Source organism: Macaca thibetana, chromosome 20, assembly GCF_024542745.1.
Source record: "Macaca thibetana thibetana isolate TM-01 chromosome 20, ASM2454274v1, whole genome shotgun sequence".
Classification (NCBI taxonomy): domain Eukaryota; kingdom Metazoa; phylum Chordata; class Mammalia; order Primates; family Cercopithecidae; genus Macaca; species Macaca thibetana.
The window spans coordinates 16,825,895-16,849,692 of NC_065597.1; the positions used below are offsets into that span (position 1 = coordinate 16,825,895).

The following is a 23,798-nucleotide window of genomic DNA, read 5'->3' on the forward strand; positions in this document are numbered from 1 at the left end:
GATCCAGAACTCCATCCCTGGCATCCTTCTCATTCCACATCCCTTGGGCAGGCTCCATCCACTCCGAATCCACACCCTCAGCCCCGCCCCGATTGACTTCCTGCGCTTGGCCACCTCCCATCCCCTCCAGGTTCACCCCTGAAGATGCAAAGCAAAGCAAACCAAAGGAAGCAGGGTGTTTAATAGAAAAAAGAAACTGGAAGAGCATCCGCTATGGCTAGATGTGGCACTTGGCACCGCCCTCTGCCCCCAGCTCCCCAGTCTGCCAGCCTGGGGGGTCCTAGAATGGCCACGTCGTGCTGCCCGTCTCCCTGCAACCCACGGCTGTGGCCTCACTGCTGCGGGCCACAGGAGGCTCAGCACCCCCTTCAGGCGGGGGGACAGTGAGGGCAGCACCAGGAGGGGCCAGGAGCTGTGTCCCCATCCACCTTCAGGTCCCCAGGTCCCCTCCGCTCCAGGTGAGGCCATGGCAGCTATGGAAGGCAGGAAGCTGAGCCCTGCTGTGGCGCAGAATCCCCCTCAAAGGAAAAACCCCCTTCCCCAGGGTCCTCTCCCAAGGGGGGTCTCACCACCACCCCTCGAAGTCTCAGGTCCAGTTGAACTCCTGTGGGAGCTGGTCTGGCTGCCCCTATCTGCAGTCACCATCCAGAGTGCTCAGGGCAAGAGGCCCTCGCCCTGTGCCCTGACCGGCCTCGCCAAGCCTGTGGAGTGAGGCGGGGAGCTGGCGGACCACGGGGGCGGAGGGTACAGCTGGGTGGCCGCATATTGCAATGAGGGCTCTGGGCAGTAAGACTGAGGACTTGGCACCTCACAGTCCTGCCAGTTTAGGACGGAGCTTTGTTTACCTGCAAGGGGTAGGAAAAAAAAAAAAAGACTGCAGCAGTGTTCAAGACCACCCTCCCCACCAAACCAAGCCACGTGTGCGGGTCCCCCCACCCTACCCAGGTCCCATCCTGGCTTCCAGAAATGGCTTGTAGCCCTGGGGAGCAGAAGATATGCCCGGGAGGATGCCGGCCCTGCCAGCTGGCCTGGGCCCAGATGCCCGACCTCCCACCTCCAGGCCCCATCCCCTGAGAGCTCCTTACAGCAGGAGCAGTACAGCAGCTCCATGACCCGGAAGCAGTTGTCCAGCAGGGCTTTGGGCCGCACCGGCTTCAGGTTCGGCCCTGGGGCATTCAGGAGGGACAACACGGATTCCACCTTGGGGCTGACCTCCACATCCTGGAAAGGAGGAAACCGTCAGGAGCGGCGGCGAGATGGGGCCGCACCCCAGGAGAGCCGTGAGCGCTGTCCAGTCACCTGGAGCTGCCCAAACCCCGGAAGAAGGACCAGACATCCTGTGACCATGAGCCTGGATAGCTATTTCTCACCATCTTCTTCCTATGGGCATAGGGAGGGTCCCAGATGCCACCTCTCACCCATGCACAACTCAGAGGCTTTGCTTTTTTTCCATCCTTGGAAAAATGAGTAAAGGGCTTAGGCCAAGACAGTGAGGAAAGTGGGGTATCTCGCGTCCAGGCACGGCCACCCACCACTGCATGAGGACCCCCTGACCTGGGGAAAACTGTCCCTCAGGAAGCAAACACCTCCATCAACTCCAAGGAACAAGAGAAGGCCCTCACAGGGACACTGAGGCTTAAGTCACATACACAGGGCAGGGCGTCCAGCTCCAAGCTGGTGTGGTTTCTCTCCACGATATGCAACAACAGGGTCATGTGGGGTGTACCGTGGCACCGAGGGAAGGAAGTCCCTGAATAGGAGGTCAGGGCCACTGCAGAAAGCATCGTGGGAAACGTGGGGGTGATCTTCTGGAAGGGGGCGACCACCCAGGCAGCATGTCCTGGGCCAAATTGTCCCTCTCCTCCCCCAAAAATCTGTGTCTTCATCCTACCCCTTGGTACCTGTGAATGTGACCATATTTGGAAAAAGGCTCTTTGCAGAGGTAATTAAGTTCAGTATCTTAGAAGGACATCATCCTGGATTTCGAGTGGGCTCTAAATCCAATGCCTGATGTCCTTGTAAGAGAAAGGTCACAGAGACAAGGAAACACAGGGCAGAAAGCCATGAAAAGACCGAGACGGCCAGACACCATGGTTCAACCTGTAATCCCAGTACTTTGGGAGGCGGAGGGAGGCATATCACTTGAGGCCAGGAGTTCAAGCCCAGCCTAATCAACATGGCAAAACCCCGTCTCTACTAAAAATACAGGCGTGGTGACGGGCATCTGTAATCCCAGCTACTTGGGAGGCTGAGGCAGGAGAATTGCTTGAACCTGGGAGATAGAGGTTGCAGTGAGCCGAGATTGCACCACTGCACTGCAGCCTGGGCGACAGAGTGAGACTCCGTCTCAGGAAAAAAAAAAAAAAAAAAAAAAAAAAAAAAAAAAAAAAGCCACCACAGAGGCCAGGTAGGGTGGCTCATGCCTGTAATCCCAGGACTTTGGGAGGCTGAGGCAGGAAGATCACTTGAAGCCAGGGGTTCAAGACCAGCCTCGGCAACACAGCGAGACCCCATCTCTAAAATAATAAATAAAATGAAATGAAATAAAAAAGAAAAAGAGCCACCAAGGAGATCAAGGAGTCTCCTGACTTTGTAGGAATTGAGAGCCTCCCCACCAGTCTCGTCCCAGGAAAGCTCCAGGCAGCTGCAAAAACAGGTGCTGGTCCCTAAGCCCTTTCACCATCGGAAGCTCACAGTTGGCCTGGGAAGTTCTGCCCACAGGCTGGGCCTTGTCAGCAGCTGGCTGGGCTGGGCAGCAGGTGGGTCCCCGGGACAGGTGTGCATCAGAGTTCTGAGGAGGGCTGGTGGGGACGGGGAGAGGCCCCATAGCACACACGGCCCTCGTGGGTCATCTTGCCACCTTCCTTTTTACTACAACTCAGGCATTTTAGAGGCCAATATCCCTGAGGCCTCAGACCAATTTCTCTGAGCAGGGCGGGGATGGGGGACCTCTTTTTTTTTTTAATTAACTAAAGTCCATAATTTACATTAGCGTTCACACTCTGTTGTACAGTTCTGTGGGTTGTGACAAATGCATGATGTCATGTATACACCGTGAACGTATTATATAGCATCTTTTTTTTTTTTTTTTTTTTTTTTGAGATGGAGTTTTTCACTCTTGTCGCCCAGGCTGGAATGCAATGGTGCAATCTCAGCTCACTGCAACCTCTGCCTCCCAGGTTCAAGCGATTCTCCCCCCTCAGCCTCCCAAGTAGCTGGGATTACAGGTGCCCACCACCAGGCCTGGCTAATTTTTGTATTTTTAGTAGAGATGGGGTTTCACCATTTGGCCAGGCAGGTCTTGAACTCCTGACCTCAGGTGATCCACCCATCTCGGCCTCCCAAAGTGCTGGGATTACAGGCATGAGCCACTGCGCCAAGCCTGCAGCGTTTTACTGCCCTAAACATTCCCTGTGCTCCATCCATTCTTCCCCTCTTCCCCTACCCTGCCTCCAGGACCCTCGTGTTGCAGAAACAAAGAGGGTACGATGACTTGCCCAGGATCAGAGGCATCGCCTGTCCCCAGAGCCCAGCTCTCGTGGCCACCACGGCCACCTCTTCCTTCCGCAGGCCTCTATTCCTGCACCCCTCCCCCACTTCTCCCATGCCCCTCAGCTTGTGCCCATCTTTCCGTGTGTTCATCCTTTCCCTCACCAGCCCTTGGCCACACCTCATAGATTCATACACGCGCATGCTCAACACACACACATGAACACACGTGTGCACACACATGAGCCCCGCCTGCCACCCTTCCTCACGACTCACCATGAGGCCCTTCTGGACATTCAGCAGCAGCGTCTGCACCTCCTGCAGGTACTTCCAGGACGGGTGGCCGTCGAGCAGCACGTCCTGCACCGACTCAGTGGCACTGAGACTCACCAAGACCCACAGATACCGCAGCTCCCGCTCGCTCACCCGGGCCCTCTGCTGCGGAGACAGAGAAGTCACTGCAACCCCAGAGACACAAGCCTCTGGGTTCTGAGCAATCTGACCAGCCCCTCACCAGGAACTTGCCCCTGCACAGGGAGCAGACACGGGCTGTGCACTGCGGACAGTGAACAAACGTGTGCCTGGGCCAAGGGCCAGCCTGCTCTTGGGGCTGAGGAGAGGCCCCAGGCCAGCAGCACCACCTGCCAATGCCAGCGCGCCTCTGAGGCTGGGCCCACCGGATGTTGCAGGAGGCAGGGTCCCCCCAGCCCAGGAAGGGATTCTTACCAGCCTGGTGACATTGGCGATTCTGAACACCCCCTCGTAAGGCACACTGATCTTGTAGTTGATGGGGAAGTAGTGTTTCTAGAGAGGCACAGGAACAAACTATGAGGCCAGAAGTAGAAATGGCCAGCAGGCTCCCCAGCCTCCCAAGTGATCTTTTTTAAGAGTTAGTCTCACTCTGTCACCCAGTCTGGAGTGCAGGGGCAGGATCATGGCTCCCTGAAGCCTCGACCTCCCAGGCTCAAGCAATCCTCCCACCTCAGCCTCCCAAGTAGGTGGGACTACAGGTGTGTGCCACCACGCCCAGACAATTTTTTTATTTATTTTTTGTAGAGATGGGGATTCATCATGTTGCCCAGGCTGGTCTTGAACTCCTGGGCTCAAGCAATCCTCCCACCTCAGCCTCCCAAAGTGCTGGGGTTATAGGCATAAGCCACCACGCCCGGCCTCCAGATGAATTTTGATGTAGAAGGAGAGAACTCAGGGCCCAGCCTTTTGATGGTAGAGGTGGTCCTGTGCAGAGAGGTCTGCCTGGCTCCTAACTGGGATAAAAACAACTCACTTTCCTCTGGGAAACAGGGAGGGCGAAACAAAATACGCAGCTCCTATTAAGGCAGAAGTTTCACGCTCAAGAGTGAGGGCGCGCTACTTCAAGAAAAACATACTATTTTGTGGGTGAGAATCTTTTTTTTTTTTTTTTTTTTTTTGAGACGGAGCCTGTATCTGTCGCCCAGGCTGGAGTGCAGTGGTGTGATCTCGACTCACTGCAACCTCTGCCTCCCGGGTTCACTCCATTCTCCTGCCGAGTAGCTGGGACTACAGGCGCCCGCCACAACGCCCGGCTAATTTTTTGTGTTTTTGGTAGACACGGGGTTTCACCGGGTTAGCCAGGATGGTCTCGATCTCCTGATCCGCCCGCCTCGGCCTCCCAAAGTGCTGGGATTACAGGCGTGAGCCACTGCGCCCGGCCGAGAATCTTATAAAACCTACGATGGTGATGGTTGCACAACTCTGTGAACTAAAAAACCTTTGAGTTGTGCACTTCAAATGAGTGAATTATGTCTTTTATATATAAATATGTACATTCTATCTCAGTAAAGCTGTTAAAATAAAAAAGACATAAGCCAAGTGCAGTGGCTCATGCCTGTAAGGAGAGAGGCTCACTTGAGCCCAGGAGTTTAAGGTTACACTGAGCTATGATCCCGCCACTACACTTCAGCCTGGACAACAGAGTGACACCCTGTCTCTAAAAATTAAATTAATTAATTTAAAAAGTTACATAGGTCAGGCATGGTGGCTCACACCTGTAATCCCAGCACTCTGGGAGGCCAAGGTGGGCATGTGGCTTGAGCCCAGGAGTTCAAGACCACCCTGGGCAACATGGTGAAACCCTGTCTCTACTCAAAAAAAAGATTTAATTAGCTGGACATGTTGGCACATGCCTGTAGTCCCAGCTACTCGGGAGGCTGAGGTGGGAGGATCATTTGAGCCTGGGAGATGGGGTTGTAGTGAGCTGAGATTATCTACTGAACTCTAGCCTAGGCAACAGAGCAAGACCTTGTCTCAAAAAAAAAAAAAAAAGTTTTTTAGAAAAAGTAAAAAAAAAAAAAAAAAAAAAAAAAAAAAAAAAAAAAGTGGGGGGGCTGGGCACGGTGGCTCACGCCTGTAATTCCAGCACTTTGGGAGGCCGAGGCGGGCGGATCACGAGGTCAAGAGATGGAGACCATCCTGGCTAACATGGTGAAACCCCATCTGTACTAAAATTACAAAAATTAGCTGGGCATAGTGGTGCATGCCTACAGTCCCAGCTACTTGGGAGGCTGAGGCAGGAGAATTACTTGAACCCAGTAGGTGGAGATTGCAGTGAGCCAAGACTGAGCCACTGCCCTCCAGCCTGGCGACAGAGCGAGACTCCGTCTCAAAAAAAAAAAAAAAAAGACGCAATATAGCCACACAGACATCTCCACTCTGCAAAAAAATCAAAGACTCCAATTTCTAGGTCTTTATCTCCCCGGCTAATAAGTGCCTGGGGTTCCTCAAAGAGCTCCAGCTGTACATTCCTGAGTCAGATGGTGAGTGCCACTGTGGAGGTGGGATTAAAGTGAGATCAAAGAGCAGTGGAAGCTCCAGGAGATGGCAGGAGAGGGGTCAGTAAATGCAGACCAGGTGCATGGGTAGGTTTCAGAGAAAGACAGAGAAATAGGCCATGGTCAGCTCAGGGCTGACATGGGTCCTAGAAAGGGCTCTGAATGTCCAGAGGCCTATGCCAGGTAAGCCCCGGGACACAGGGACAGGGACAGGGACACAGATGGTGCCCACGTGGTTACCATGTACTGAAGTCGGTTCCTGTACTGCAGCTTGTCCCGCAGAAAACCCGTGACAGTGCACTCCTCACTCTGCGTCAAGGGCCATATCTCCAAATGCTCGTTCCCACAGGCCATGCCAAGGAGGATCCCAATATCTGTGGACCATACCCAACAAGAGCACATGAGCACCCTCCATCTCATCCACGCTGTCCACAACGTGCAAAGCCGAGCACGACCGTCATCCGTTCGCATAGGTGACAAGCACCGATGGGAAAGGTGTGGTGGCGGGCACGGGATCTGGAATGCTTTCCCTGGGGTCTGGCTCCAGAATAGCAAGATCAGGCAGGCACGAGCAGTCCAGAGGGTCCACATCCACCCCACGCCAACCACGGGAGCCCCCCAGGAAGCACGCCCCAGGGTCGACGTCTGGTCTCCCTGCTTCTCTCGCTCCGTGAGGCAGGCACAACCTCCCGCCCAGGACAGCCTCAGCCCCTGGTGTCCCGGTGACATGTTTTCAAAGCTTGGTGCTGGGTTTTCCAAGCCAGACATTCAAGGAGATCGAATCATCCTGGATTCTGGTTTCAACTTGACAAATTACTCTTCAGTCATCCACCCCACTTTCTTTCCTGCTCTATCTGATCTTAGCGTCCCTCCCAGCTGACTATGCCAGCGGGTCAGTCGCGTTTTCCAGTCTGGTCATTCTAGGGCATTAAGCAGATCTCACACTTGGCTGCGTCTCTTCCTGCAACAAACGAACCGCTGAAACATTACCATCCTTTGCCACTGAGGGTCACTGTAACTTCAAAAATAGCCTAAATGATTTCCAAGTGACTGAACAGAAAAAATAGGAGAGAATTCGCAACAAATATGAAAAAAGGTTAAGTCCATCAGAGCAGAAAGAATAAAACAGAAGTAGGCCAGCAACTACCCAAAATATCAGACTCACTAACTAGATAAATAAATTCATATTAAAACAATCAGATATAAATTTTTTTTTTTTTTGTCACCCTGGCTGGAGTGCGGTAGTGGGATCATGGTTCACTGCATCCTAGAACTCCCAGACTCAAGCGATCCTTCCGCCTCAGCCTCCAGAGTAGCTAGGACTACAGTTGCATGCTACTACACCTGCTAATTTTTGTATTTTTTGTAGAGACACGGTATCGCCATGTTGGCCAGACTTGCCTCGAACTCCTGAGCTAAAGCAATTCTCCTGCCTCAGCCTCCCAAAGTGCTGGGATTATAGGTGTGAGCCACCGTGCCTGGCCCATTTTTCATATATTCAAATGAAAGTTTTTGTGTTTGTGGTTTTAGGTCGTTGGGGCTTTTTTTTTTTTTTTTTTTTTTTTTTGAGACAGGGATTTGCTATGTTGCCCAGGCTTGTCTCCAACTCCTAGTGTCAAGCGGTCCTTTCACCGTGGCCTCCTGAGTAGCTGGGATGAGAGGCAAGTGCCACTACACCCAGCTTCCCAGCCTTTTTTTTTTTTTTTTTTTTTTTTTGAGACGGAGTCTGGCTCTGTTGCCCAGGCTGGAGTGCAGTGGCGGGATCTTGGCTCACTGCAAGCTCCACCTCCCGGGTTCACATCATTCTCCTGCCTCAGCCTCCGGAGTAGCTGGGACTACAGGCGCCCGCCACCACGCCCAGCTAATTTTTTTGTATTTTTAGTAGAGACGGGGTTTCACTGTGTTAGCCAGGATGGTCTTGATCTCCTAACCTCGTGATCCGCCCGCCTCAGCATCCCAAAGTGCTGGGATTACAGGCGTGAGCCACCGTGCCCGGCCTTTTTTTTTTTTTTTTAAGACAGAATCTTTCTCTGTCGCCCAGGCTGAAGTGCAGTGGCACAATCTCAGCTCACTGTAACCTCCACCTCCCAGGCTCAAGCAATTCTCATGCCTCTTGCCTCAGCCTGCCAAGTAGCTGGGATTACAAGCAAGCGCTACCACACCCAGCCGATATTTGATATTTTCAGTAGAGATGGGGTTTCACCATATTGGCCAGGCTGTTCTCAAACTCCTGGCCTCAAGTTGATATCCCTGCCTCTGCCTCCCAAAAGTGCTGGATTTACAGGCATGAGTCACCGTGCCCAGCCATACACCCAACTCATTTCATTTTAATAATTAATACTTGATGTTGGCCAAATAGTGCTGTCCTGGAAAGCAATTTAGCAATTTCTGTTATTAATGGATTTAATAGTATCTGTACTCTTCAAACCACTAAGCCTTAAAAATGTCAATACCCTATCACCAACTAAATTCACTTCTAGGAATAAATTGGAAGAAAAATAAAAAAGATATAACCAAAAAATTATGAACAAAGATGTACAGGGCAGCATTTATTTCATAACAGTGAAAATATGGAAATGGCCTAGATGTTCCATAATAATGCATGTAGCCAATAAAAACCACATTGCCAAAGACATGGCTGTGCTATGAGAAAAATTAGATATGCTTAGTGAAGCTTAAAAATAGCGTGACTCAACACTGTCTGTGTTCCTACCATGACTACCAAATCTCTATGGGAGATTTTTTCATGTTTTTCTTTTCAAATAGGGTCTTGCTTTGTTGCCCAGGCTGGAGTGCAGTGGCACCATCATTGTTCACTGCGACCTCGAACTCCTGGGTTCAAGCAATCCTCCCTCCTCAGCCTCCCAGTAGCTGGTACTACAGGCACCACCACCACCACACCCAGTTAATTTAAAAAAAAAAATCTGTAGAGACGAGGCTGGTCTCAAACTCATATGCTCAAGCGATGCTCCCACCTTGGCCTCCGAAAGTGCAGGGATTACAGGCATGAGTCACCACAATTGGCCTTGGCCTTTCAGAGCATTTTTTATGTTCTATAATCCATATCTATTATTGTTACAGACAAAAGCAATAACCATCCTCCTTTTTTTTTTTTTTTTTTTTTGACAAAAGCAGTCAGGCAGGCTGAGTCACCTCCCGAGCCACCCCCAGCTATGAGTAGGAATTACTGATCGGATTTTCCCCACTCCCCAGCATCTTGGAAGACTTTGTCCTTACAGCCCCTCTGGACTGAGCCACACCACCTATTTGCTACCTCCCCACTGCCTTCTCCACACCTGCCCTGCTCAGGCCTCCTGCCTGGCCTTTGCCACTACGGGACCTACCACCGGAGTGCCCTTGATCAGCTCAAAGCCTCAGGCCTCCTCAAGCCCTGTACCCCACACAGCCCCACATTTTTTGCTAAGTTGCAAGTTTGCAATCTATCTTGCACTTCCTCTCTCTCTCTTCCCCTGTGCCTGATACAGTATTGGGCCAGAGGGACAGATAAACACAAACTAAACCAGTGTTTGGCCCTTTAATATCTGCTTGCTTTCTGTTCTAAGTCCTGAATCCCTCGGCTTGGCACCCACCCTTGCAGGTCAAGATCATCCCTGCCTCCTAGGCTCATGCTTTGCCCTGCACTGGGTACGCTCTCACACTACAGACCTCTTTCAAAGCCTCCCAGAGACTCCTCTCTCCCCATCACCCCGCCAGGGTCTCCCCTGCCTGCACCAGCCCCCATCGGTCTCTGTCTCTAGCACCACCTTCCCCATTCACTCACGACCTTGACTTTGGTATGTGAATCCATAACACAGTTAAACACTGCACAGCCCAGCGTGCTGAGCGCTTCACATGTGCATTTGGGGATTTGCCCCAAGCAGTAGAAATGGGAGCAGAGCTGGTTAAGGCACAGGTCGTCCTGCCTGCCCCAGAGTCTCTGCTCAACCAGTCGAGGACGCGGCCAGAGAATCTACCTTTCTAACAAGGTCCCAGGTAAAGCTGTGGCTGGGGGTCTAGAACCACAGACCTAGAGCAGCAGTTGCAAGCTGGTGTCCCAAGGGCCACCTCTGGTCCACAGGGATTTCACATAACAATTAAAACCTTCAGCTTTTCTTTAAAAAAAATCAATATCTCTGTCCACACTGGGTCTTTTTTCCTGTGTGGTCATCACCATTGGCCGTCTACTCCACCCCTCAACCCTACAGCAGCTGCCCTTCTCTGTGTCCCGTCTGGGGCCTTGGGGACCCGGCAGCTGTGGCCTCAAGGCAAGAACTGTGCCTTGGAATGACACTGAGCCTCCCAGCCTGGCATGGTGGGCACACAGACTGCCCTGGAAACGCTGTCCACAGATGATCTGCCTCTCCCCTAGCTGGGCAGCCTTCCTCTGAGACTGCAGCCCAAACATCACTGCTAAGTGTAAGTTTCCTTTTTTACTGCCTCAACCCACCCAGAGAAACAGGTTAACAGAGAGGCACCAGGCAAGGACAGCATAGCCCCAACCTCAAGGCCACTGTCCCCCACATACTCTATACACCAGGAACCCCACAGCCAGTGCCACCCCTGACCTTAGTCAGGATACCCACCCTGCCTTTGTCTTAGCCCAGAGGTAAGAACCCACAAGACAGGCTGGGCACGGAGGCTCATGCCTGTAATCCCAGCAGTTTGGGAGGCCGAGGTAGGTGGATCACCTGAGGTCAGAAGTTTGAGACCAGCCTGGCCAATGGTGAAACCCCATCGCTACTAAAAATACGAAAATTAGCCAGGTGCAGTGGCAGGTGCCTGTAGTCCCAGCTACTCGGGAGGCTGAGATATGAGAATCATTTGAATCTGAGAGGCAGAGGTTGCAGTGAGCTAAGATTGCGCCACTGCACTCCAGCCTGGGTGACAGAGTGAGACTCCATCTCAAAAAAAATAAAAATAAAAATAAAATAAATAAAACAAGCTGCCAGACAGAGAGGAGGCTGAAGAAAGATCCATGTGAGTACAGTACTCCCTTCCTTGTTCCTGGCCCTAGGTGGGGGGCAGGAGGGGCTTGCCCCCTCTCTGAGATGACCCCATGTGCAGTGACAAGTGAGGCTTGTCACCCCCAGCCCCGGGGACCAAATCTGAACCTGTGCAGTGGGTTAAATAGCATCTCCTCCAAATCCACGTTCACCCGAACCCCAGAATGTGACCTTGTTTGGAAATGGGGTATTTGTGAAGTAGGAGGTAGGACCAACTCCAGAGGCGGAGTCCTGACACTGGACTAAATTGAGGACTAGTGAAAACAGGGATGGACGGGGCGGAAGCAGCATTCCAAAAGACATGCCCAGCAGTGTGCTATGTCAGTTTACCATTGCCATGGCAACGTCTGGGAGTTACCGCCCCTTTCCATTGCAATGACCCAATGGCCCAAAAAGTTACTAGAAATGTCTGCATAAACTGCCCCTTTATCTGCATGCAATTAAAAGTTGGTATAAATATGACTGCAAAAGGCCCTAAGCTGCTCCTCAGTACGCTTCCTCTGGCACAGCCCTGCTCTGCAGGAGCTGGCACGGAGCTGTAATGCCTCTTCAGTAAAGCTGTCTTCTACCCACCAGCTTGCCTTGAATTCTCTCCCAGGCAAAGCCAAGAACCCTTGCAGGCTAAGCCCCCTTGGGGGCTCGACTGTCCTGTGCCACTTACAGGCGTTATTAAATGAAGGATGTCAAGATGAGGCCACCCTGGATTTAGGCAGGTCCCTAAATCCAGTGACTAGTGTCCTAGGAAGAAGAGGAGCGGACACAGAGACACGCAGAGGGAAAAACCACATAAAGACAGAGGGAGACCTGAGTGACTAGGCCACAGGCCAAGGAGGCCACGAGCCACCAGGAGCTGGAAGAGGCAAGGGAGGCTCTTTCCCAGCACCTTTGGAGGGAACACAGCTCTGCAGGCACCCTGATCTCACACTTCCAGTCTCCAGAACTGTGAGACCATACGTTGCTGTTGCTCTAAGCCACCCAAGGCATACTAATTGGTTATGGCAGCCCAACTTCCTCAGCACCCCAGTCCCTGGGCACCAGCCCCCACCTAAATCTGCTGCTCTCCCTCTCTCTCATCCCCCAGCCAGTCCTTGCCTGGTCCTAAGACCTGCCTCCTGGAGCTTTTACCCCTCTCCCTTGCTTTTCTTTCTCTCTTTTTCTTTTTTTTTTTTTTTTTAAAGACAGGGTCTCGGCCGGGCGCGGTGGCTCAAGCCTGTAATCCCAGCACTTTGGGAGGCCGAGACGGGCGGATCACGAGGTCAGGAGATCGAGACCATCCTGGCTAACACGGTGAAACCCCGTCTCTACTAAAAATACAAAAAACTAGCCGGGCGAGGTGGCGGGCGCCTGTAGTCCCAGCTACTCGGGAGGCTGAGGCAGGAGAATGGCGTGAACCCGGGAGGCGGAGCTTGCAGTGAGCTGAGATCCGGCCACTGCACTCCAGCCTGGGCGGCAGAGCGAGACTCCGTCTCAAAAAAAAAAAAAAAAAAAAAAAAAAAAGACAGGGTCTCACTCTGTTGCCCAGGCTGCAGTGTAGTGATATAATCCTTGCTTACTGCAGCCTCAACCTCCTGGGCTCAAGTGATCCTCCCACCTCAGCCTCCTGAGTATCTGAGATTACAGATGTATGCCACCACACCTGGCTAATTTTCCTTTTTTTAGAGATGGGGTCTCGCTATGTTGCCCAGCCTGGTTTCAAACTCCTGACCTCAAGCCATCCTCCTGCATTGGCCTCCGACAGCGCTGGGATCACAAGCGTGAGCCACCAGCCCAGCATCCCTTGCCTTTCATTCGCACCTCCACCTCCAGAATGACCCTTATTCCCTCCTGTGCAGACGGCGACAACAGCAACTCCTACAAACACCGCCAGACTCATCTTCAAGAGCAGAGGAACTCCCAATCATGACGACACCCCCGCCCGGCTCTCAAATCCTCCAGGGCTGCCTGCTGTGGGGAGGGATGCACGCTTTGCCTGGCTTTCAAGGCCTCCGCCAACTGGGTCCAAACCAGCTCCCAGCCTGGCCTCACCATCCCACCGCCGAACCTTTGCTCACACTGGCCCCTCTCCCTGAAACACCGGCCTTACGACCCCAGGTCTACCCGTGTGAGCACCACCCCACCTTCTAGACCATTTCCAGCAGCCCCTCCCCCACACTGCACTCTTGCTTCTCATGACCTAGGGGCTTCCAGAACATTGGGTCCAGCTGAGTCCTTCCACCCGTCCCTAATGTCCCAACCCTTTGTTGTATATTTTCTCAAGGGCCAGGGTGGACCCAGCTCTTCTCTGAATCCCTCGCAGGCTCATACCCCGAACCTCAAACAATTCCCGAGCACTCAACCCTGTGCCAGGCGTTGGAGACAGAGGCACGAGACAGCAAGGTCCTTGTTGTCATGGCAGTGACTCTGCAGTGGGCACGTGGGAGGCACCAGAAAAATGTGTTGAATTTGAGTCCATTAAATTGAATCTTGGAGACAGGGGATCTTGGTCTGGCCTCCCACCCAGTAGGCATGAGAGGCTTCCAGATCCTTTTTTTCCTTTCTGTCCTCATTTCAACTTATTTTTCTTTTTACCAACAGTGTTATCGTTCTGCTTTTTAATTCTGTTCTGTTAGGAGGGAGGGTTGGAGGGGACCAGGCTGCCTTCTCCAGGCACCTGGATGCTCTTCTGCCGTGGGTCTTGGATCCCTGGACACTTTCACCAGCCCCCGCCCCACCCCCCACCGGCCACACCCAGGACTCTGCCTCTGCTGCCCGCACGGGGCTCCCCAGCGCTCACAAGCCTGGAAAGGTGAGATGCTGCCACCTACCCCCAGTGCCTGCCCCGACCTAAGACCACCCTGAGGACCATGCCCACCCAGCCAGAACCGCCCACCCAGCCAGAACCGCCCACTCAGCTTGCCCGTCAGAGCCTGAAGTCAGCGGCAGACAAGGCAGAGGCTGGCCGTGGGAATCCCAGAGGATGTCTGCAGTCCGACTGTTAAGCATCGCAACTTCTCACCAGCAAGAATGCCCTGGTTGCTATGGTTACAGCAGATCCTGGATCTAGGCCAAGGCCTCCCAGGGCAGCTCCCCCGGGACCCCCCAGTACTCACAGCGCAGCCAGGCGAAGCCCCGGGGCATGGTGGTGTTCCTCGTCCCCCTGAGAGCTCAGTCGCTGTCCCCAGCAGTGTGTCCACAGAGGCCTAAGTACGGCCTACATGGCCTCGGGGCAGTAGAGGTGGCCACTGAGTCAGGGAAGGCTGGCCCTGGAGGAGTGGCCAGGCTGCAGGATCGGGCAGGTGCCCCAGGGGCAGCAGCTGCCCTTATCTGCCCGGCAGCGTGGAGGACAGCCTGGGGGCGGTGGCTGCAAGTCCCATGGCAGCCCAGAAGCAGGTCTGAGCCGGTGGCTTGGGGGGTCTTTCGGGGTCTTCCTTTCCAAGGAGCAGGAGGAGAGAGTCCCTGTCAGGCCCCTCGGAAACTGGGGCTGGGTGACGCTTTCTCTGATTTCTCCGACTGCAGCTGCTCAGTGTGAAATCTGGCTCTGGGAAGAGAAAGGAGGAGAGAAACTGATTATGTAAGAGCAGCACTGCCACTCAGCCATCAGCCACAGTGCACACCGCACCCACAGCCTGCACAGGACCACCCGGCCCTGGCAGCTGGACACGGCTCACATGAGAAATGACTTCAGAATGTCCAAGCAGCCCTGGCCCATGAGTGAGTTACGATGACACCAGCTGGCAGCCTGGGGCCTGAACAAAAGCAGGACCAAAGAATGAACAGGTGGTTTGAGTTCACACACTGAGGGCCGTGGTAGAGTCCATGAATGACTCAGGCTGCAGGACAGGTTAAAAAAGCCGATGAGTTCCCACTCCGAAAAGAATGCTAGACGTGGTGGCTCATGCCTGTAATCCCAGCACTTTGGGAGGCCAAAGTGGGAGGATTGTGAGAGCCCAGGAGTTCGAGACCAGCCTGGGCAACATAGTAAGACCTCATTTCTATTAATAAAAATAAATAAGAAAAAATAATTTTTTTTTGAGACAAAGTCTCACTCTGTCATCCAGGCTAAAGTGCAGTGGTGTGATCTCAGTTCACTGCAACCTCCATCTCCCGGGTTCAAGCAATTCTCCTGCCTCAGCCTCCCAAGTAGCCGGGATTACAGATGCGCACCACCATGCCTGGCTAATTTTTGTATTTTTAGTAGAGATGGGGTTTCACCATGTTGGCCAGGCCGGTCTCAAACTCCTGGACTCAAGTGACCTGCTGCCTTGGCCTCCCAAAGTGCTGGGATTACAGGCGTGAGCCACCATGCCTGGCCAGGACAAAGGTCTTTACATTTATTGAATCTCACAGCAATCTCATGGAAGCACAAAATCTCAGTTTATCAATGAGGAAACTGAGGCCCAGAAAGGTTAAAACACTTGTCCAAGGTCATACAGCTTGTAAGAAGTGTGACCGGAATTCACACCCTGTGGGCTAGTGGCTGCTCCCAAAAGTGGACACCCACACAGGGCTCAGCACGTGTGCATGGTCCTCCCATCTGCCCCTCTGGACTCTGCAAGGTCTGGACCATTGTGTCCGTTCTGCAGATGAGGCTGGAATTCCGTCTCTGATTTAGTTCTCTTCCATCCCCTCGCCTCCTCCCTGTCTCCCCTCTGGTGGGGGGAAATGGCTACAGAGTGACACCATTGGGGGAGAGCAGGTATGACTTTTGCATCTTCTTCATTGTGTGATCCATAGTGTCACCAAAGAATGCTGGCCCTTACCCTGGGAGGTGCCCAGCAGGCAGGCAGGGCCTTATAGAGAGAACATGGGTTGTTCAAGTTAATCCCTTATGCAGTCACCCTGAATCTCAGTCCCAGTCGCTACCTGCTGCTGCTCCTCTTCCTCGTCCTCCCTCCTCCTTCCTCCTTCCTCTTCCCCCTCCTCCTTCCTCCTCCTCTTTCTCCTTCCTCCTCTTTCTCCTTCCTCCTCCTCCCTCCTCCTCCTTCCTCTTCCTTCCTCCTCTTCCTCCTCCTTCCCCCTCCTCCTCTTTCTCCTTCCTCTGCCTCCTCTTCCTCCTTCTTCCTCTTCCTCCTCTTTCCCCCTCCTCTTTCTCCTTCCTCTTCCTCCCCTTCCTCCTTTCTCCTCCTCCTTCCTTCTCCTCTTTCTCCTTCCTCCTCCTCTTCCTCCTTCCTCTTCCTCCTCCTCTTCCTCCTTCTCTTCCTCCTCCTCTTCCCTCCTTCCTCTTCCTCCTTCCTCCTCTTCTTCTTCCTTTCTCCTCTTCCTTCTTCCTCCTCCTTTCTCCTCTTCCTCCTTCCTCCTCTTCCTCCTCCTCCTCCCTCCTTCTCCTTTCTCCTCCTCCCCCTCTTCTTCCTCCTCCTCCCTTCTTTCTCTCATCCTCCTTCCTTCTGCCCCCTCCTCCTCCCTTCTCCCTCCTCCTCCTCTTCTTCCTCATTCTCCTCCTCCTCCCTTCTCCTTCTCCTCCTCTCCCTCCCCCTCCTCCTCCTCCTCCATCCCACCCTGGCAATTCCCCTGCTGTTACATTCATTTGGGGACTTTTTCAGGTTTATTGAGGGCTAATTTACATATACTACATTTTACCCTTTTCAGTATACAATTCTAAAAGTTTTTAGCAAATTCATAGAACTGTGTAACTACTGTAATAATCAAGATACAAAACATTTGCATCTACCCAAAAAATTCCCTGCTGCGGCTTCTCAGTCAGCTCCTCCCCCAGCCCCAGCCCTAGGCAACAACTCATTTGTTTTCTGTCCAGCATGCTTGCCTTTCTCAGAATGTCAGATAAATACAATTGTAGTGTGTGGCCTTTTGTTTTGGCTTCTTTCACTTGGGACACTGCATTTGGGAACCAGCCATATTGTTGCAGGAGTTAACACAGATGCTTGATGGGGTTAAGTCCTGATAAACCCATCGTAAGTCAAAAATAACAAATAAAAAACAGATTTAGGCTGGGCACAGTGGCTCACGCCTGTAATCCCAGCACTTTGGGAGGCCAAGGCTGGCAGATCACCTGAGGTCAGGGGTTCGAGACCATCCTGGCCAAAATGGCAAAACCCCTTCTCTACTAAAAGTACAAAAAATAGCCAGACGTGGTGGTGCACATCTGTAATCCCAGCTACTCAGGAGGCTGAGGCAGGAGAATCGCTTGAACCCAGGAGGCATCTATAATCTCAGCTAGTTGGGAGGCTGAGGCAGGAGAATTGCTTGAACCTAGGAGGCAGAGGTTGCAGTGAGCTGAGATCACGCCACTGCACTCCAGCCTGGGTGACAGAGTGAGACTCCATCTCAAAAAAAAAAAAAAAAAAAAAAAAAAAAAAAAAAATCCCTAGCCAGGTATGGTGGCTCATGCCTGTAATTTTAGCTACTCGGGAGGCTGAGGTAGGAGGATTGCTTGAGCCCAAGAGCTCAAGGCTGCAGTGAGCTAGGATCGCACCACTGCACTCCAGCCTGGGTAATACAATGAGACACTGTCTCAAAAAACAAAAATAAAAAATAAATTACCTTGCTAGACCTATACTGCGATGTCCACCAGTTGGGGCAGTAAGGCCCTGCTCATCCTGTGGGCTTCACTCCCCGCTCCTTTCCTAAGACACACGCTTTGTTTTTGGTTCCTCTGTCCCCTGTCCAAAAACCGAGACCACCTCCCCAGGGAGGGAACATGGAACTTGAATTAGAATCCTGGCAGTTCAGAGCCTGTGCCCCAGCCCTTAAGAGGTGGTGCAATTTCATGTTCAGGACACACACAGCCTGTGAGAAACCCCAAGCACCCACTCAATTTGCTGTGTAACAAATCACCCCAAAATACAGTGACTGAAAACAATCATGTGTTATTTTTCATGAATGACAGGTTGGCTGGGACTTAGCTGATCTAGGCTGGACTTGGCTGATCTGGGCTTGGCTCAGCTGATCCAGGGTGGGCTGGGCTGATCTAGGCTGTCCTTGGCTGATCTGGGCTGAATTTGGCTGATCTAGGTTGGACTTGGCTGATCTAGGCTTGGCTCTGCTGATCCAGGTTGGGCTTAGGTAATCTAGGCTGGGCTTGGCTGATCTAGGCTGTACTTGACTGATCTAGGCTGAACTTGGCTGATCTAGGCTGGGCTTGTCTGATCTAGGCTGTACTTGACTGATCTAGCATGGGCTTGGCTGATAGTCTGAGCTACTTGGGAGGCTGAGGCAGGAGGATCGCTTGAGCCTAGGAGATCAAGGCTGAGGTGGGCTTGGCCATGTGAGTTGCTGTGACCAATGGGATATACTTGGACATTGGGACTTTCCCTCTATTGCTGCCAGGGGGCCTTCATATCATGTAAGTAATCCTGGTAGCCTGCCAGAGGAGGCATTACTGAAGCCCCAGACATTTGATGGAGGCTATCCTAGATGAGCTGGCCCCAGCCAAGTCATCCCAGCATCCTAGTCCACCCATAGAATCATGAGCTATAATAAATATTTATTTATTTTAAGCCGTTAAGTGTTAGGGTGGTTTGTTACACAGTAGGAGCTAACTGATACACCACAAAGGTCCACCATCCCCAAAATGCTCCGTACACTGGTTCAGCCCCAAATAAAAACAACTTCTAGGAGTGGTTTAGATAGCTTCTCTCAGACTGAAGCTCAGTCCCCAGTCAGGAGGACTTTGAGGACAAAAGTATGCTGTCCTTTCCATAGGACCCAGCTCAGGATCTTCAGTTAGAAGAGCAACTTTCTAGAATTCAGGACTAGCCAAGACTTTTTTTTTTCCTCTGTCATATTTTATTTATTTTTTGCAACCTTTTTTTTTTTTTTTTTTTTTTTGAGACGGAGTCTCACTCTGTTGCCCAGGCTGGAGTGCAGTGGCGTGACCTCAGCTCACTGCAAGCTCCGCCTCCCTGGTTCACACCATTCTCCTGCCTCAGCCTCCTGAGTGGCTGGGACTACAGGGGCCCGCCACTACACATGGCTAATTTTTTGTACTTTTTAGCAGAGATGGGGTTTCACTGTGTTAGCCAGGATGGTCTCGATCTCCAGACCACGTGATCTGCCCGCCTCAACTTCCCAAAGTGCTGGGATTACAGGTTTGAGCCACAATGCCCGGCCTATTTTTTGCAACTTTTTATAATGGAAGTTGTCTAAACAAACTGAAACAAGGTAGAATAGTATAACAGACCCCCATAAAGCTGTTACTCTGCTTCAAAAATTGTCAATCTGGCCTGGTGCAGTGTCTCACACCTGTAATTCCAACACTTTCGGAGGCCGAGACAGGTGAATCACTTGAGGCAGAATAAACGACAAGGAGAAGGGGAAAAAAAACAACTTAAAATACCAAAAGAAAAACAAAAAAGTTATTTCCACAGAATTGTCCATGAAAGATCAGGAGTTTGAGACCAGCCTGGCCAACATGGTGAAACCCTGTCTCTACTAAAAATACAAAAATTAGCTGGGCGTGGTGGTGCACGCCTGTAGTCTCAGCTGCTCAGGAGGCTGAGGCACGAGAATCACTGGAACCCAGGAAGCTGAGGTTGCAGTGAGCCAAGATTGTGCCACTGCACTCCGGTCTGGGCAACAGAGTGAGATTCTGTCTCAAAATGAAAGAAAAAAATGATCAATCTTCTGTCATTCCAGTTTCACTCATCCCCCAGTTTTTTTTTCCAGGAATATTTTAAAGCAAATCTCAAACATGCCATTTCACCAGTTTGTAGGGATTTTTGAAGTATATAATCACAATATCATTATCACACAACCCTCAAATTAATAACTCTTTAATATGATTTCATAGAGAATCCATGTTCAATTTTTCCCTGGTTATTTTTTAAATCTCTGATGTGCCTCTTAAGTACTTTTCTTTCTAAAAATCAATATATAATTTGCATACCATAAAATTTACAATTTTAAAGTGCACAGGCTGCGTGTGGTGGCTCACACTTGTAATCCCAGCACTTTGGGAGGCCAAGGCCGGGGGATTGCTTGAGCCCAGGACTGTGAGATCAGCCTGGACAACATAGTGAGAACCTGTACCTACCAAAAAAAATTTTTCTAATTAGTCGGGTATAGTGGCATGCACATGTGGTCCCAGCTTCTTGGGAGGCTGAGGTGGGAGGATCACTTGAGCCAGGTAGGTCAAGGCTGCAGTGAACCATAATCATGCCACTGGGCTCCAGCATGGGCGACAGAGCAAGACCCTGTCTCAAAATAAATAAAGTGCGCAACAGCCGGTGCGGTGGCTCACGCCTGTCATCCCTGCACTTTGGGAGGCCAAGGTGGGTGGATCACCTGAGGTCAGGAATTCGAGACCAGCCTGGCCAATATGGCGAAACCCTATCTCTACTAAACATACAAAAGATTAGCAAGGCGGGGTGGTGTGCACCTGTAATCCCAACTATTTGGGAGAGTGAGGCAAGAGAATCACTTGAAACCCAGAAGGCAGAGGTTGCAGTGAGCCGAGGTAGTCCCACTGCACTCTAGCCTGGGTGACAGAGCGAGACTCCATCCCAAAATAAAATAAATAAATAAAAATAAAAATAAATAATAAATAAAGTTACAACTTTGTGGAGTTTTTTTTTTTTTACTGTACTATATTGTGCAACAGTCACCATTATTTAATTACAGAACATTTTTATCACCCCCAAAATAAACTCTGAACCCACTAGTAGTCACCCCCTATTCCCTCTTCCTCCCAGTCCCTGGCAACCACTAATATTCTTTCTGTCTCTATGGATTTGCCTATTCTGGACATTTCATATAAATGGGATTTATTACACAATACATGACCTTTCATGTCTGGCTTCTTTCGCTTAGTGTGTTTTCGCTTAGCGTGTTTTCACTTAGCATGTTTTCAGGGTTCATTCATTTTGGAGCATGTTATGAACTGAAGTTTGTGTCTCTCCAAAATCCATTTGTTGAATTTGTAACCCCTAATGCGGTGGTTCCTGGAGATGAGGTCTTGGGAGGTAATTAGGCTTGGATGAGGTCACAAGGACGGGGTCCTCAAGGTGAGATAATGCCTTTATAAGAAAAGACATCGGGCCAAGTGCAGTGGCTCACGCCTGTAATCCCAGCACCTTGGGAGGCCGAGGCGGGCAGATCACAAGGTAAGTAGTTCAAGACCAGCTTGACCAGTATGGTGAAATCCCGTCTCTACTAAAAATACAAAAATTAGGCAGGTGCCTGTAATCCCAGCTACTCAGGAGGCTGACGCAGGAGAATCTCTTGAACTCGGAGGGCGAAGGTTGCAGTGAGCCGAGATCGCGCCACGGCACTTCAGCCTGGGCAATAGAGTGAGACTCAGTCTCAAAAAAAAAAAAAAAGAAGACATCAGAGTGCGCTCGCTCTGTCTGTCTCTTCCCATACTCACACAAAGAACAGGTCATGTGAGCACATAGTGAGAAGGTGGCCATCTGCAACCCAAGAGAAGAGCCCTCACCAGAAATCAATCTTGCTGGTGCCCTGATCTCAAATTTCCAGCCCAGAGAACGGTGAGAAAACATTTCTATTGTTTAAGCCACCCAGTCTATGGTATTTTGTGATGGAAGGCCAGGTAAACTAAGACACAGCATGTATCCATACTTCACTCCTTTTATTGTCAAATAATACTCCCTTGCATGAATATCCTACATTTTCTTTGTCCATTTCAGATTGTGTTGTTTTCTGGCTTCCTCCAAAGGTAACTAATGAGGATTTTCAGTGTCATTTTGAAATTATTAATTTTGTCCAGGCGCAGTGGCTCACGCCTGTAATTCCAACACTGGGAGGTTGCAGGGGGTGGATTACTTGAGCCCAGGAGTTCAAGACCAACCTGGGTTACATGACAAAACCCTGTCTCTACAAAAAATACAAAAATTAGCCGGACATGGAGGCATGCACCTGTGGTCGCAGCTACTCAGGAGGCTGAGGTGGGAAGATCACTTGAATCTGGGGAGATGGAGGCAGCAACAGGCCATGATCATGCCACTGCACTCCAGCCTGGGCAACAGAGTCAGATCCCCTCTCAAAAAGGAAAAAAAAAACAAAAGAAAGAAAGAAAGGAGGGAAGGAAGGAAGGGAGGGAGGGAGGGAGAGAGGGAGGGAGGCATGGAGGGAAAGAATTTTTTTTTAAATTTATATATTTCAATCCATTGAAGTTACTTCAAAGTCAGGCTTATTGAGGTGTAACAGATGGACAGTGAAGCTCACCCTCTTTAAGTATACAGCGCCCTTGGCTGGTGGACTTTTGGGCTGTTTCCACCTTTTGGCCATTGTGAATAATGTGGCTATGAAAGTCCATGTGCAAGTTTTTGTGTAGACATAACATTTTCTTGTTGTTGTTGTTGTTTTGAGACTGAGTCTCACTCTGTTGCCCAAGCTGGAGGGCAGTGGTGTGATCTCAGCTCACTGCAACCTCCGCCTCCCAGGTTCAAGTGATTTCCCTGCCTCAGCCTCCCAAGTAGCTGTGATTACAGGAGTGTACCACCACTTCCAGCTGATTTTTTTAATGTTTAATAGAGACAGGGCTTCACCATGTTGGTCAGGCTGGTCTCGAACTCCTGACCTCAAGTGATCTGCCTGCCTTGGCCTCCCAAAGCGCTGGAATTACAGGTGTGAGCCACCACGCCTGGCCAATGTTTTCAATTCTCTTGAGTATATACCTGGGAGTATATACCTATATACCCTGAATGTACATTCAGCCTTTCCTGGAAAAAGCGAAACTCCAGGAACAGAAATTAGATCAGTGACATCCCAAAATGGGAAGTGGGGAAGGGGATTGACTGAGAAGGGGCACAAGGGAATTTTGGGAGGTGAAAGAAATGCTCTAAATCCTGAATGAGGTGTTGGTATATTATTTGTTGAAATTTACCAAACTGTATGCTTAAAGAGGATGAGTTTTACTGTACATTAACTATACTTCAAGAGGCCTGACTTAAAAATAACTTTGATTGAAATATATACATTTTAAAATTAACTTTTTTTTTTTTTTTTTTGAGACGGAGTCTTGCTCAGTCGCCCAGGCTGGAGTGCAGTGGCAAGATCTCAGCTCACTACAACCTCCACCTACCAGGTTCAAGCGATTCTCCTGCCTCTACGTCCCCAAGTAGCTGGGATTACAGGTGCCCGCCACCACACCCGGCTAACTTTTGTATTTTTAGTAGAGACAGGATTTCATCTTGTTGGCCAGGCTGCTCTCGATCTCCTGGCCTCATGGGATCCACCCACTTCAGCCTCCCAAAGTGCTGTGATTACAGTCGACACAAGGTCACATGGCAGGACGCTGTCTCTACAAAAATAAAAAATACAAAATTAGCCGGGCATGGTGGTGTGCACCTGTAGTCCCAAGTACTCAGGAGGCTGAGGCAGGATGATTGCTTGAGCCCAGGGGACCAAGGCTGCAGTGAGCCACAATGGCACCACTGTACTCCAGCCTGGGTGATAGAGTGAGACCCTGTCTCAGAGCGAAAAAACAAAACAAAAAGTCTAGCACACACAATTATGTACAGTACCTAATACTTGATCATGATAATGAACTATTAAATTTATTCTTTCTAAAGTTTTTCTTTTAATAAGTGTCCCTGGTCTG

At 50.8% G+C, this 23,798-nt stretch overlaps 1 protein-coding gene across 2 annotated transcripts in view; it reads right to left on the reverse strand.

Annotated features, from left to right (window-relative positions):
• Positions 1-161: 161 nt before the first annotated feature.
• The window catches only part of IL34 (interleukin 34), a 76,674-nt gene continuing 53,037 nt past the window's right edge, over positions 162-23,798 (reverse strand). For both annotated transcript variants that reach the window (XM_050772790.1, XM_050772789.1), the window contains exons 2-7: positions 14,392-14,819; positions 6,540-6,673; positions 4,216-4,293; positions 3,766-3,927; positions 1,086-1,221; positions 162-845 (exon numbers count right to left, since the gene is read on the reverse strand). In XM_050772790.1, the coding sequence (XP_050628747.1) occupies positions 655-845; positions 1,086-1,221; positions 3,766-3,927; positions 4,216-4,293; positions 6,540-6,673; positions 14,392-14,419 (729 nt within the window). In that variant the 5' untranslated portion in view covers positions 14,420-14,819 and the 3' untranslated portion in view covers positions 162-654. The remainder of the gene's footprint in view (positions 846-1,085; positions 1,222-3,765; positions 3,928-4,215; positions 4,294-6,539; positions 6,674-14,391; positions 14,820-23,798) is intronic.